Here is a 14269-nt window from a genome sequence, read left to right as displayed (position 1 = left end):
CTAGCTCAACGGCTCCTAACCATTTCAAAAAAATAATTCAGCTGTGACTCTATAGTAGGGTATATAAGGCAATATGATTACTGTTATAATAATCCATAAATTTATTTTCTACAGTAGGTGTAGATGAAAAATCTCACCCGACCTCGGCTTCGTCGCACTGTATTGCGTATAGCCGACTTTCCTCAGCTGCGCGAATAGTTGATCGTATGAGAGTCATTGTCACTTCCTTTATTAGATTTGGTAACGTGCTGTACTCGCTGTAACTAATATAAATGAATTGTTAAAGGTGCTATTGTGGGTCAGATAATAAATTGGTGAAGCCAGGAACAGCTGACGCGTATCGAGCATTTTCTGAATAAGTGTTGTTATGCCATTTCCAGGATGATATCAGCTAAAGCAGGTCTAGTATTGTTATGTCTTTTGCTTGCCACGCACCCATTCGTTTTCTGTTTAACGACGAGTGAGATTGACTTTTCGGAATACTTAGGCTCTGCTGACTCGGAAGGTTACTATGACTCGGATATTTACTATGATGAAGGAGGCGGCAGGCCCAATTGTCCAGCATTTTGTTCATGCTTTATCAAAACGGTGTTAGATTGCAGCAAACAGAGCGAAAGGTATTTTTCTTCTACCTCCGGAAGTGATCGCATTCCTACAATTCCCCTTCTAGTGCCAAATGACGTCAGTGTGTTGCACCTCGGGTTCAACGAAATCGGTCATCTACCCGCATTGATATTTTATACAGCGACTGGCAGTACTCACGGCAATCTACGCACTTTATATTTGCAAGGAAATGGAATCACTACAATCCATCCGGACGCATTTGCTGCTTTGCCCAATCTAACAGACTTGGATCTCAGTGATAATAGCATATCAAGAATTCAGCAGAGTTGCACCAAAGTGAACATAAATAGCTCGTTCACGCGTCTGGAACTGTCTTGCTCTTCTGCGAAAACGAAGACGACGTTCTTGACGCCTAGAAATTTAGTTTCCTTGAACTTGAACTCAAACAAGCTCAAAGGTATACCAAGAGGCTCCTTTTCGTCACTTGCAAAATTAGAAACATTAAAGCTGAGCTGGAACAAGATCACATGGATAAGTCGGCGTGCCTTTGTTGGATTGACTAAACTCAAAGTTCTGCAATTAAGATCCAATCAGTTGAACGCTGCAACATTATCAAGACTGGGAATTACTTTTGGACAGATCGGATATTTCAACCCCCATCGTAAATTCGCCGGTGTATTAACTCAGCAGAGTCACTCTATTAGTCTTTTTGAATTGGACTTGGGGAATACTGGTATAGTCGAGATTCCTCATCTGAAAGCCCCATCACTGGAAAGACTTTATTTGGATCTGAACAACATCTCGATGATATCACCGAAAGCGTTCCAATCCTTTGTTAAGTTGGAATTATTACACCTTGGTGGCAACCAAATCCTGGATGTCCAACCAACCACATTATCGCCACTGACATCTTTAACAATGCTAGACCTCTCTCGCAATAATCTCAGTATTCTAAATGAATCACTCTTTGAAGGCCTAAGAAATCTACAGTCGCTGCGATTATTCGAAAATCGTAATCTTGGTGAACTGCCGTTGAATATATTTTCACCTTTGAGGTCATTACGTTTACTCTATCTTCAAGATTGCAGTTTGAGGAGTGTGCCTCTCGGATGTTGGTTTCGTGACCTCGCATGCATATGGCTGTATGGAAATCCACTTGATTGTAGCTGTGAAAAATCGTTTGTGCTTCTCAAATCCTTTGGAGAAAGAAGCTTAATTTCGAGACCGAGACTGGACGAGTTCAGGTAATTAATATAGATACGGCATGGGCTGAAAATTACTTCAATAACTGCTCCTCCGTTAGTAGATAACATATGGTCAGAAACGAAGTAGGCCTACTGCTATTTCAAAGTATGCGAGTAGGTTTTGTTAATTTACACTATACTCGCTCGAGTGATCAGTGATCATCCATGTTTTTATTTTTACCAGTGGTCAGTAACGAAGTACATCTACTTTTCGAAGTAGTTATCGTCTACTTCTGGTACTTACTCAAGTAGATCTTTTTTTCACTACTTCTACTTATACTTCGTAATATTTTGTGAACTACTTACTTACTTTTCGCTATTTTCAGTTTGTCAAGTAGAAGTAGTTTAATCCCCCAATAAGAAAGATAGGATAAGGAAGTTCAGGGCTATTTTCAAGTAGCACCAACATTTAATTTTCATAAAAGTCATGTAATACCCGGAATTTTCGTTGCGCTTCGCGCACAGTAGATATAGAGTGACAAATATGTTTTAACGAAAGTATCGCTGAATATAATTTAGATACCGGGTTGCGTGGTACCGTTCACACCGCATTGTCGCCTATATCAAATATTTCATCACAGTAAGTATGGCCCCCCATAACGTTTGAAACTACCGTTTCGCACTCTAGCAATTACCTATTATACCTAGCAGCCCATGACGTGTCCTAATCTAGAAAAGTGGATTTGACTTTTTTTTAACGTTCGACCTATTTTAGCAGACCGCCGTTGTAACTTTCTGGACAAAAGACATGAAACATCTTCCGCTTTTTAGACGTAGGCTAGTATTTGTATTTTTATTTCCATTACGAGTATTATACGTTGAGTACTAATCATAGTTTCAGTTGCTTTGTCTGGAGGACGTACGTGTTGAACTATAAAAGCAAGTGTAATGCCTTATAGATATATTTTCCGAAAATAAAGCTATACACTGTATGGCATTTTTACGATCTGCCATATTCTAATTAACGTATACTAATCGCGCAAAGTGTTGAAGCCGTATCCGACACAACTTATCCGTATTGCTCTTCGACTGAACTAGGGGCTTTATAATATGGGGGAGGGCGCCATGCCATGATATTCTCTAAAACGGGATTGTCGAGTAAACAAAAGATTAGTATCGCATTTCCATAGCAATACTATCATTTACATCCCATGTGGACGACTGCTTATTCTGTCAAAATAGACAACTCCTTGGATGCATCAATATGAATCAAGCTCTCTATACACTTTCCGCATAGCTCCACTTGCAGCTTTTGACAGTCCATGCGAACGAATTTGGCCTACGATCGTTTTCAAAACTACTTACTTACTTGAGTAGATTTAAAGTCAGTCAATTCTACTTTTACTTCAAGTAGTTTTAGGTTGCTTATGAAATAAGTACTTCTACTCGTACTTGAGTAGATTTTTTCGTCGCTACTTCTACTTCTACTTGAGTAGCTTTCTTGACTACTTCGATCACCTCTGGTTTTTACACTATCCACTTCCACTTGAACAGTTCTTTTGTGAAGTAAAACGACATATTTTCACACTTTGTAGATTTTGAAAAGTAAAAAGTAGTTTTGGATTAGCTCGATTGACTTTTATGAATGAAATTGCCATATTATTATGTATTTTTTCACGCTACTCTCGTATATCTACATAAATGAAGGATTGCATGCTCATAGAAGTCATGAATATAGGTCTACGCTCCACGAATAGTCCTAAACCGACAACATTATTGATTGGGTCATGACACTTGAGATTGGGATCACTGATTGAAAGTCTGTGTCCTAATTACCAACGCCAATTTTATTTTTAGATCACTCTCTTGTGGCGATGATTTGGACACGTGGCCGTTCCAATCTCTGCGGAACACCTCCTGCGCTTCTCCTGATGCAATGGCACGACTGAAAATATCTCGCCTACCAGCGAAAAACCTTACTTGCGATATAAATGTGAGACACACATAGGCCTACACACCCTTTACGCCCGCTATAGGCCAAACGCGAATATTATTTCATTGCAACTCATATGCTCGTAATTTCAGCCAATCAGTCCAAAAGAAACAACTCTGTGTGTGTATATAAAGTCAAATTTCGGAAATAGCCATTCGTATGATAACATAAAATCATCCTGAATTAACCTGCGAAAGTGAATGCGTTGAATATGACGAGTAAGGAGAGCAGGCTCGAAACCCACGAATTGTGATAATTCGAGTCGAACTTTACGTCCCTTTTGTTACTGAGAACTATTTTAACATCGATTATAATGTATAATAAGAAAAGAAGTATTCTTTAGGCGCTTCAAAGCGTTGGAATGAAAGTGGACTGAAAACAATATTAGTCTACAACTCGAATCGCGCGAGTGGGCTATAGTCATACATGAGTATTCGGAAAAAGTATAAGACCACCTATAATATGTTACGCTGATATGACCCAGGGTGACAATATAATTTTTAAAGGTACAAGGTATAATCATGAACATCCACATTATAGCCTATACATGACAGACAGTGGCGAGGAGCATAGCTGTCGTGCAGAGCCATAGGCGCCAAGTGGCTGCTACGCCACTAGACCACACTCAGTATAAGCCTACTGCTATTTTCGTAAAAGCTTATTTCTTGCATAAATTCATTACAGAAGAGACCCCTGGATGTAGGCTTACTTACACGAACATCGGTATACAATTGACTGTATAATGACATAAACACGAATATTTTCGGCTGACACTCGTCTACAAAGTTACTGACGATTACCACTGGCGAATGTCAGCCGAAAATATTCGGGTTTATTTCTATATAAACATGTTATTCAATTGTATATTTAATTTCATAACACGCGTTGCAAATCAACACAAGAAGGAGCAATTTCCAGGAAATGTCGGATTGTAATCTCGTGACGTTAACCTCGGGAAGGCTTGTCCAGAGGCCGCTGAGAAACATCAAGAAAATATTAAATTGTACTTTTTTATTTTTAGTCCGTGGAAAGTTCATGGCTGACCAAACCTAGATCTCGATTTTTCGCGCGCCGCTGGTCCCGAAACGTATGCGAAAGAATTTCTGCGCGGGAAGCCAGACGGCGAAGTTATACCGAACAGGAAAGATCTGTCTCGTTGGATGACATGCCAGCTGCAACTCTTTCGGGACCCCCAATTCAACAAGTTGATACTAACTTCTCTTTCCCGTCAAACACCGTTCTATCTCCTGATTTTTCCCTCAATTATTTCGTAGCCAACGAATATGCGCCGATTTCGGATATTGACAGAGAACTGAAAGTTTTGAACTCGGAGTTGGAAGATCTGTTTCTTTCATACGACAACTTTTCACATAGTGGAAATACCTGGGACTAGCGTTAGAAAAATACAGGACAAACCAGGGCGCATTAACAGCTAGCAAATTTTAATATCGCTATTACGACGTTGTGATAATTGCTTCACCATTATCATTTTTGATTATCACATTAAATAGTGATATCACAATATTGTGTCCCGGCATTGCTGGGTGTGAAGTAGTCATTTACCCATCAAATACTAATGCAGATGACCAATTGACCATATTGTACGGGGACCAAAAACAATTTTTACGTGACATTGTGTCATCACAGTTGAGAAGAAATAGAGACACACATAATTCATGTAGTACAGTGGTTCCCAACCCGGGGGGCGCGCCCCCTTGGGGGGGGGGGCGTGAAAACATTGAAGGGGCGCGAAGAAGCGATCAACTGAAAAAAATGTTCGCGCTCCGCGAGATTTACCCCCCAGTTGACGCGTGTTCCTCTATATACAGACCGAATTTCATATCTATAATTCTCTCATAACCTTCCATGCCATCAAACAATCTGTTGGGGTTGGTAGCATCCCGGTTGGATTTTGTGATATGACGATAAGGGGGCGCGAAATTTTTCACTATCAAAAAGGGGGCGTGTCTAAAAAAAGGTTGAGAACCACTGATGTAGTAGGTCGCATCTAACCTCGACTAATAATCACGGTAATCTTATGAATATGAATGGCTACGCCAGGGACAGACAGACAGATTTTTATTCGTTCAAAGAAAGTTCGCAATAATACATAAAACAGACTATCATAGCGATATGACCACTTTGAAGACGTGTGGTCATCGAGTCTGATGTGTCCAAACTATTTTAATGCGGACCAGTACAGAAAAATATGTATGATCGTGGGTTAGCCACACTACCAGACAGACATCACAATATTGACAAACATGTATTGATTAAACGCTCCTTGTTTGCGAGTACAGCAGCTAGATCAGAACAATTATTTTCGTCGAATGGACATCACTATGAACACAAGCGGTAGTACCTAAAATACTTGGCCTGGATGTTGATGACGTAAAGCACAGGATTTCCTAAAATAATGAACGATCCAGCCAGAAGGCATTCATTTTCACCGTAACAGCAAATAAACCGCATTCGATATTGGTAGGAAGTTGTGCTCCAACATTTTCAGACTAAACGCATACACCAATCACAGCAAATGAGCTAGAGACAAGAAATGCAGAACACAATGAAAAGTCAAAAGCGGTTCTCAATATGGTGGCACCTCCACCGTTGTGTCGTTGGAGACGCCGTGCACAGATAGTCTGCGCACGTACTCTGCGACATTGACGTCGACGTGTGTTATTTTAGACTTGAAGATAACAAGTTTATCTACGAAGATGGTTTTCTTACAATCCAATTATTATCATTCACAACGATGTCGGGAAGATGCGTCGACATGCACGACACAAAGATGGTAGAGAGGGCGAAAGCAGGCCTATGTTCACTTTGTTCAGTGTCCACTGTCCACGAAGTATGCACTATGCAGTTTTGGAAACACAATCAAATTGAGTGCTTCAAATTGCGTCAAGTTATCAGTCAGGATTTAAATGCATGCATACTTTTGGTACATCAGGTTTCTCAACTACGGTACATAGCCTACATAACGAGAGTGTTCCTGCAACGACAATCGTACAAATCATCGGGTCATTACGGTCGGCGAAAACAATCAAATATCTGTACATTGGGATACTGTTGGAAATAGGAAAACATGGGTTGAATGAATGAGGCGATAGCGAAAAACTTCAAAATAGGACTCATCGACAACCATGGGGCAATAGGCAATTGTCTTGTTTGTACCCACACATTATTGCACGAGATAAAATCATGTATAATTTCACTACAATCTCACAATACATGTAGAGGCGGTGAAAATTGTCATCGACGATACTCAAATATAAGTAGAAGTAATGTGGTAAATTGATACTCAATCACAAGTAAAGTAGCGATTTTCGAGACATGCTAAACGTTATTGAAGAAGTAAATGAAAGGTCTCTGAAAGTGAGCAGTTTGAAGAAGTCAATAGGTATAACAGGGAATATCGGGGGCCTTTGTAATGACCGCTTTCAAAATCGCAAGTTGGATAGCCTATATTTGTGACGGACGCAGAATCATCTGCTATCATCAGAGATGGCATGTACTGAAGCACCTCTACTTTTTCGGATTACTCAAGTAGGTTTCCGCTACTTGTACTACTTACCAGTGATTGCGTTTTTAGACTATTTCCGTTTTGCCTTGATTTTTTTTTGGGCACAGCAGAAAGTACTTTTAGGATATGGCTTGCAACATTGTTATGAATGAATTTGTCACGAAAACTTTACGAAGAAGCCCCTGTATCACCGTAACTGAATATATCTTCTGAAATTGTCTACATTTGTAGTATCATTGGCCCTTTTGCAATAGTCGCAAACATGAACCTCGCTATTTTGAAAGCAGTCGCCTTAGTATAGCTGGGTAAAGCATACGGCCCCCTAGAACAAATCTACTTTTTGAAATTACTTGAGTAGTTTCTAGACATCTTCTACTTTCACTTTAAGCACCTTTGATATATGTTGGATATCGCTATTTCTACTTGTAACTGAGTATAAAGTTAAGGTGTTACATCTACTTCTACTGGAGTACCGAAACTTACTATTTCGACCAGCTCTGGTTATTGTTGATCATGGGCTAAATCACCCGATTTTCGCCCATTCCAGTACCGGTAACAAAATTGGCGAAAGCGTACCTGAAACAAGGTACTTTCTATTTGACGCGTCCTCGAGCGTGAAAAGGAGTTTTAATTTTGAATATTTCAAATTAAAAGTAGTCTAAGTCAGTACTACAACAAAGTAGTGGATTGGTAATAGCAATAAGCTCTCAGTAAAGGAGATTTTATAACGCTATCGTGATCCACGAATGTTTCAACATAATTTTGACTGAGCCTTCCCGCATTTCAACTCAGCACTGGCGCGAGTGGAAGCAGTGATGTTACTTGATAAATATGGCAGCAGTGATGATATTTAATAATGATAAGTCGCTTTTCCTACTGTTATTCCGTCAATAACTTCACCGAGAGGGTTGCTTTTGTCTGACTTTAGAGAACTAGCAAAGTTAAACAGGATGTCACACAGCTGAGGCTTAGCAAGTCATTGAAACAAGTGTAATCACACATATCCAACCATCTTGATATTTGATATGGTACTGCTACAAGTCGGACACTGTCCTCCTTCTAATATGCACACCGACATGCAGTAATAACAGCCAACATGGCCACAGTTTGATTCATGCGGCTGTGTCGGCCATTCAGAACAGACGCAGCATTGCTTCAACCTTGCAACATCTAAAGCCAGTTGGATGTAAGAATGAATAAGGTGATATTATATAGCAATGCATTACCATCATTGTGATCAGTAGGTGTTGCTACGCCCTTAGCAATGTATCGTCTTATTTTACTGAGGTCGAATTGCGTTATTGTTTCCACCAGTATTTCAGCAAAACCTCTCCACAAGATTTCCCTACCTAGTATCGTGTAGGAAACGTCACCAACTTCCCCTGGATTTTCTGCACACACCTTCAAACCTTCCAAAGGAAAAAAATTCAGATTAGCAATAGTATAACGGTGCATGATGGTGTGCCAAAGAACAAACCTAGTGCTAGAAGAAGTAAGCGACTGAACTGTCCTTTATTGAGAAAGAGAAGAAAATTGCATAGTCTGGAAACCCGTGCCATATTGTGGATGAAATTAACGACTGTAGTAGTCTTTGACCACGAGGACAAGAAGTCAGGGTGACCGGCGTCGTATTTTTCCGACCATAAGAAGCCAAAGGCTTCAGCTGCTATGTAGCAAAGAATCTTCCATCGTTGAACATGATTAGGATTTTGCGTATCTATCATGCTGAAAGACAATATTTGAACAGCTTCTTGGAGGTACAGAACTTCAATATATGATTGAATAGTATATTCATATTGAAATGAACACTTGGGTTGTCCATAATTTGGAAAATCTCAAAAAAGATGCGTATCCATGTCTCATTCTGTAGATTATTGATAAAAAACGTCAATGAACCTGCAATTAGCTCATAGGAAAGTCGGTAACATTTGTCTAAATGCGTTTGAAAGTAGCTGCCGTAGAGTGGGCGTGTTAGCGACCATAGAACGGCGAGAAGACTATTAATCACGAAATCACGTCTCTTGATTGGTTAATCAGCTATGCTTGAATGATCACGGCAACAGCGGCTTGCTGATTGTGTGGTTCTACTAGTTCCAAGATGTTCGCTAACTGCAATGATTCTGTAAGCGCATTGTACGTTGGTAATTTAATAATAAAATGAAACATCTGGTCATTGAATGTTTTAGAGGTAAAACTAGGTACCGATAGGTTTAGAGCAACAATAGCCTCTTGCAGGCATGACAGAGGTGAAACAGCGAATGATTGTGAACTTATAGAACTAAGTATAGATTCCAGAAATACCTATCCGATATGCTTGAGATTTCTGGGTGCAGGCAAGGCATATTAGACATTGCCGAACTGATGCAGCATATCATGTGAGATGGATTCTGGACACAATCCTGTATGCTCAGAAGATAAGTGGGCCGACCAGGTAGCTTACACTGGATTTCCGAAGAAGAATGTAACTACCAAACCGCTTCAATACATCCTTTTTATGTCCATGTCTGGTTTGATTCAAGCATTAGTCGTGATGTAGCCGGTATTGATCTAAGATTCATTAAGGACATGCTAAGCAATACCAGCAAACTGTCTTTTTGCTGGTCCTACCAGCATAGTCTGAGCTTATCTTTAGACCTATTTGCGCGGCATCATTGAGTGACTTTGACAGCACTTGCGGGTATGATTCATTATGCTGCAATAATCTGACAAGTGCCAAGCATAAATAACAGATTCACCTAGCCCTTACAGCATTCAAGACTTCAATTATATACCAAGACAACATTCTAATAAGACCAGACAAAGTAGTGTCAATGTCAAGCTTTATATTTGTATTCAATGATGGTACATCCCCTCTGAAACTAGGAATTCCTTTGCCACTTGCATAAGCGCCTTTGCAATATTTTCCCGCTTGTTTTTGTGGTTTCCATCAATGAAATCAAGGCATACAGGCTACAACAGTTACCGTTACAATAAGCCATCTAGTCATGTTTTTAAAGATATTGTAAAGCAGCTGTTCTTTGTTCATCATGTATTTCGTAACTCGACATGTTCTGAATTAATCCTAAATCATTATTTGCGGACCAACCTACAATGCGCTTACAGAATCACTGCCATTAGCCGACCCCTTGACCAGCTGATCAAGAAGCCGCCGTCGTGATCATTGAAGCATAGCAGATTAGTCAATCAAACGCCGTGATTTCTAGTCTGCTTGCTGTTCTATGATCAATAACACGCCCACTCTATGGCAGCTACTTTCAAACGCATTTAGACAAATGTTAACGACTTTCCCGTGAGCTTATTGCAGGTTCATTGACGTTATTTAACCGTATTCTATAGAATGAGACATGGATACGCATAAATTTTGAGATTTTCCAAATTATGGACAACCCTAATCAACACACATGCAGCGATTCAGTCGACACCGACGAATTGAAAGGAAGTTAGCCTAGAGTCAAGTCATGTGAAAAATTTGACTCGAGTCGTTCCAAATAGTGGTGTGCGGGATTGGGATTCCACTGTAACATGAATGAATACCATTACAGTGTTTGGAATCCAAAATTCAAAGAATGCATTTCGTGTTTTGCTCTACGCGGAGTGTGCTAATTCACTAGTACAGTACTTACATTACACCAAATAGTCGCTGTGCCACTGTTTGCTGATATTTCCCGACAGTGTGATAGAGCAGGGTCGCATACAACGCCGTTTGTACATAGGGCTTCAGTTGCAATATCACTGGTGATGAGAATAGTCTCATACATTTGTCGACTTCTTTCCTTATCAGCAGATCCGTTGTGTAGGAATCGAGGTCCAAAACATCAAGCTGGGTTACACGGCTGGACATCTTTCAGGAAATGCAACTGAACACTATCAGATATGTTTTCTACCTCTGGAGAATGCAATTATAACACTGCAGATAACTAGATGACAGTTCAGTTGTATCACAATTCGGAAGACCTAGTCAATGGTAATAACGTAATAGCTACCCTAGCAATGAATCAATACTGTTCACTGTACGAACTATTCTAGGCGGGCAAAGTCATTCTCTTCTTCAAATATAGTGTGACGAAAATGACTGCCGGAACTGCAGCTTAAACCTATATGCTAAACAGAAATTGGATATATCCGTTAATCAGTTAGTGTTCTGAAGTCTTACGCTGTACCTCTTGTTGATAGACATCACGAAAAGTGAATTTCACTCGCCATTATAAATTAGAATCACACCGGTTGCCTTTCTGAAGCTTTACGATGATGGTTATGAGCTGCAAAGTGCAAATCGCAGTTGTTTACATAGCTCACTTTGTAAAGTTTGTATGGTTGACAGATTGCGCAACTGTCCGACACGCACGATCGCACACAGAGCTGATAGTGCTCTAGTATCGCCACCGTCCCAATCAATAACGCGGCAGTATTCCGGGGCTTTGGGGCAGTGGTAAATTTCCAACTGCTCCAGCCCCGGCTCCGGAGCTCTATGCTATGATGACTTAGCTCCGGCTCCAAGCTCAGGACCTCATTGATACCACTGCTCCGGCCCTGCCAACTATGGTTCGGTTGTAGTATAGAAATTTGTGAAAGGTCAACTTTCCGGCTCGACACAAGAATACAGTTTTTCTTTCACACTTTAAAAAGGTCGTCACTTTCGTTCGAACCACGAATTTCCTATTTAGCGTCATTTATGCCCATTTTCACTCGACTCTATCCACTATCTTAGACGAATTTCCGATTCCAAATTCCCAAAAAGGAGGCCAAATCCTCCTAAAGGAGGACGTATGGTAACCCCAACATTAGTCAGCTATAATAACGTGGGTGAGACAGAGATAATCATAATCATATTATAATTATTAGGTTTAATTATCATTAGATTCAAAACCACTTGAACAATGACAAAAATTAAAGGAGTCGAAACAAGTTGACAGAGAATCCCTTTCATTCGTCAACGCTAAAACGTGATAAAGGGGAGGACCGATACAACAGCTTGCGACAAGGGGAATTAATTCAGTTGGCAAATCCACCACCATCGGCTCGATGATACCCGATTCAAGTGACGGAACGGGAATATCTGAACTCTTCTTCTACGTCGTTGTTTTTACGATATACTTAGACTAATGCCCATGACGAATGATAAGCGTATGTATGAATCGAGAATAGTGTCTAAAACAGCAAAAGTGTCTAAATAAAAAATGCAGCACGTAGCATGGAAATCGAGCACTGTTACATTGGGCATCAGACCGAAGTGGATGCATGAGAGACGAGCGAACCACGAAGTGTAATCAGAGGTGGTCTAAGTAGTCATCATTGCCTCTACTAAAGTAGAAGTATAGACGTCAATTTCTACTTGAGTAGAATCACAATACCTAGAGGGCGTCAGTAAAAGGGACTGTTTCTACTTTATTTGTGGAGTAGCTTAGGCTACTCACATGTTTTGCCTACTTGCATTACTTACCCAAGTGGATTTTGTTGCGCAGGTTGAACTGCAACAGGCAATAATAGTCTACTAATAATAGTCGGTCCGGGTGCATTTTCGATTGACAGACGGATAGGCTACCTCGTCGTTACGACTACTTTTCATACGTTCATTACATCGTACTGTGTCTTGGGTATCGGAATGGACATTGTGTGTCCGTTGACTGGATGGAAATAGTAGAACGAATGATTATGATTTACATTTGACACCTGACAACATATCATTCACCCGTCTATATCAGCGATGTGGGGTACTCTATGGGACAGGCGTGTAGCAGGGTTGTAACCAATAAGTCACAATAAGCCCCGAGTAACAAGTCAAACTCACTTTTATAGTTTTGACTCGAGTCATTATCAATTTACCACCGAGTCCAAGTCATCGAGCAGAGAGTCGAGTCAGAGTCCATGCAGGCTAATTGTGTTGACTACTCAGTTGTTGACTATGCTTCCAGTTAAAGTCTTGTCAAACCTACTTTTTATAACTCTTATTTGGTGCCATCGAATGGTTTGCATTTATAATATAGGCCTACTAATTTTTCTCACCTTTCGCAGTTTCTGGTCGCATTTTCAAGTACCAGAGTACCAATACACGAAATCCCAATATCAATAGTGTGGTTACTTTACTATTCTTCGAAATTTCAATGAAATGTCGGACTTGGCCGTCTCGAGTCATGCGCAATGACTCGAGTCCAAGTCGAGTCAAGTTCAAGTTTATTCATAAAATTTCATCACTTCAAAACATCACAAGACTGCAATACAATGAAGGAAGATGCCGAAACGACTAGGAGCGGTCTTAAGATCAGACACCCACTTGGGCCTATAGGCGATGTAAAGAGGAGGCATGCACGCACACTGAATGAAAGTAAAAGGAGATAATATTAAGTGGCAAGCGATAAAATTGACTCGAGTCGAGTCATATAATTCCGTATTATGAGAAAATGACACGAGTCAAGTCGAATCATCAGAAAATTGTGACTGAAGCCGGACTCGAGTCGAGTCATTACAACTCTGTCAATAATCAATAATCGTTGAGTTATATTTTTCATCTGAACAAGTCACACACAATGTACAATGCGGTGTAATGAACAGATAGGAGGATATTGAAAGACACGCAGTCGCGATCTTTTTAGACTGACATCCACCTCGGCCTTCAGTGTCCGATGAAACAGTTCTTTTCGACGTTGATCTTTTAGAAGCCGCGGCCCTTTCCATTCCTTGTGAGTGCTTTCTTTCGTCGGGTCATTGTCTGGGCTTTTTTTGTCGCCGTCAGAACGGCGACGGCGGGGGAAGAGGAGCCCAGATGAACCTCCGACGGGAATCGGGCCGGGGCGCATATCGTCACCCCTACGCTATCCCCCCTGCCATTCTGTCTTGTAGATGGGTTGATAGACTGCTAGTTGTCGACTAAAAAATGCCGGTCCTGGATCACCAACTTTGGTGGTACCTAGGGTTTCTGTACCTTCACACCTCAAGTACATAGGATGCTCCGCGGGACCAAATAGAACAAAATGACAAGGATATTAAAAAGCTACTTGGGGAAGC

General features: G+C 40.6%; 2 protein-coding genes across 2 annotated transcripts; one reads left to right on the top strand and one right to left on the bottom strand.

Annotated features, from left to right (window-relative positions):
* The first annotated feature begins 240 nt into the window (after positions 1–240).
* LOC145458367 (uncharacterized) lies at positions 241–6236 on the top strand. Its single transcript, XM_080336725.1, has 3 exons — positions 241–1808; positions 3606–3741; positions 4763–6236. Exons 1-3 carry the CDS (start codon positions 382–384, stop codon positions 5132–5134), a joined length of 1935 nt encoding a protein of 644 aa, XP_080192851.1. The 5' UTR covers positions 241–381; the 3' UTR covers positions 5135–6236.
* Positions 4218–11499, bottom strand: LOC145458371 (peroxisome biogenesis factor 2-like). The gene is made up of 4 exons (XM_080336730.1): positions 10891–11499; positions 8745–8992; positions 8494–8676; positions 4218–8437 (listed from the first exon to the last, which is right to left on the bottom strand). The coding sequence occupies exons 1-4, from the start codon at positions 11106–11108 to the stop codon at positions 8262–8264; spliced, it is 825 nt and encodes a 274-aa protein (XP_080192856.1). The 5' UTR covers positions 11109–11499; the 3' UTR covers positions 4218–8261.
* Positions 11500–14269: the final 2770 nt, after the last annotated feature.

This window comes from Botryllus schlosseri, chromosome 16 (assembly GCF_051294905.1).
Source record: "Botryllus schlosseri isolate E-star chromosome 16, Bs_hap1, whole genome shotgun sequence".
NCBI classification, from domain to species: Eukaryota; Metazoa; Chordata; class Ascidiacea; order Stolidobranchia; family Styelidae; genus Botryllus; species Botryllus schlosseri.
Note: the sequence above shows the minus strand (reverse complement) of the source record. Positions and strands in the feature narration are given on the sequence as shown.

Coding starts and splice junctions, on each gene's coding strand:
- LOC145458367 (XM_080336725.1), top strand. CDS start 382: ATGATATCAGCTAAAGCAGGTCTAGTATTGTTATGTCTTTTGCTTGCC. Junction 1,809..3,605: donor CCGAGACTGGACGAGTTCAG/GTAATTAATATA, acceptor TTTTATTTTTAG/ATCACTCTCTTGTGGCGATG. Junction 3,742..4,762: donor ACCTTACTTGCGATATAAAT/GTGAGACACACA, acceptor TTTTATTTTTAG/TCCGTGGAAAGTTCATGGCT.
- LOC145458371 (XM_080336730.1), bottom strand. CDS start 11,108: ATGTCCAGCCGTGTAACCCAGCTTGATGTTTTGGACCTCGATTCCTAC. Junction 8,677..8,744: donor CTTACTTCTTCTAGCACTAG/GTTTGTTCTTTG, acceptor TTCCTTTGGAAG/GTTTGAAGGTGTGTGCAGAA. Junction 8,438..8,493: donor ACCTACTGATCACAATGATG/GTAATGCATTGC, acceptor AACTGGCTTTAG/ATGTTGCAAGGTTGAAGCAA.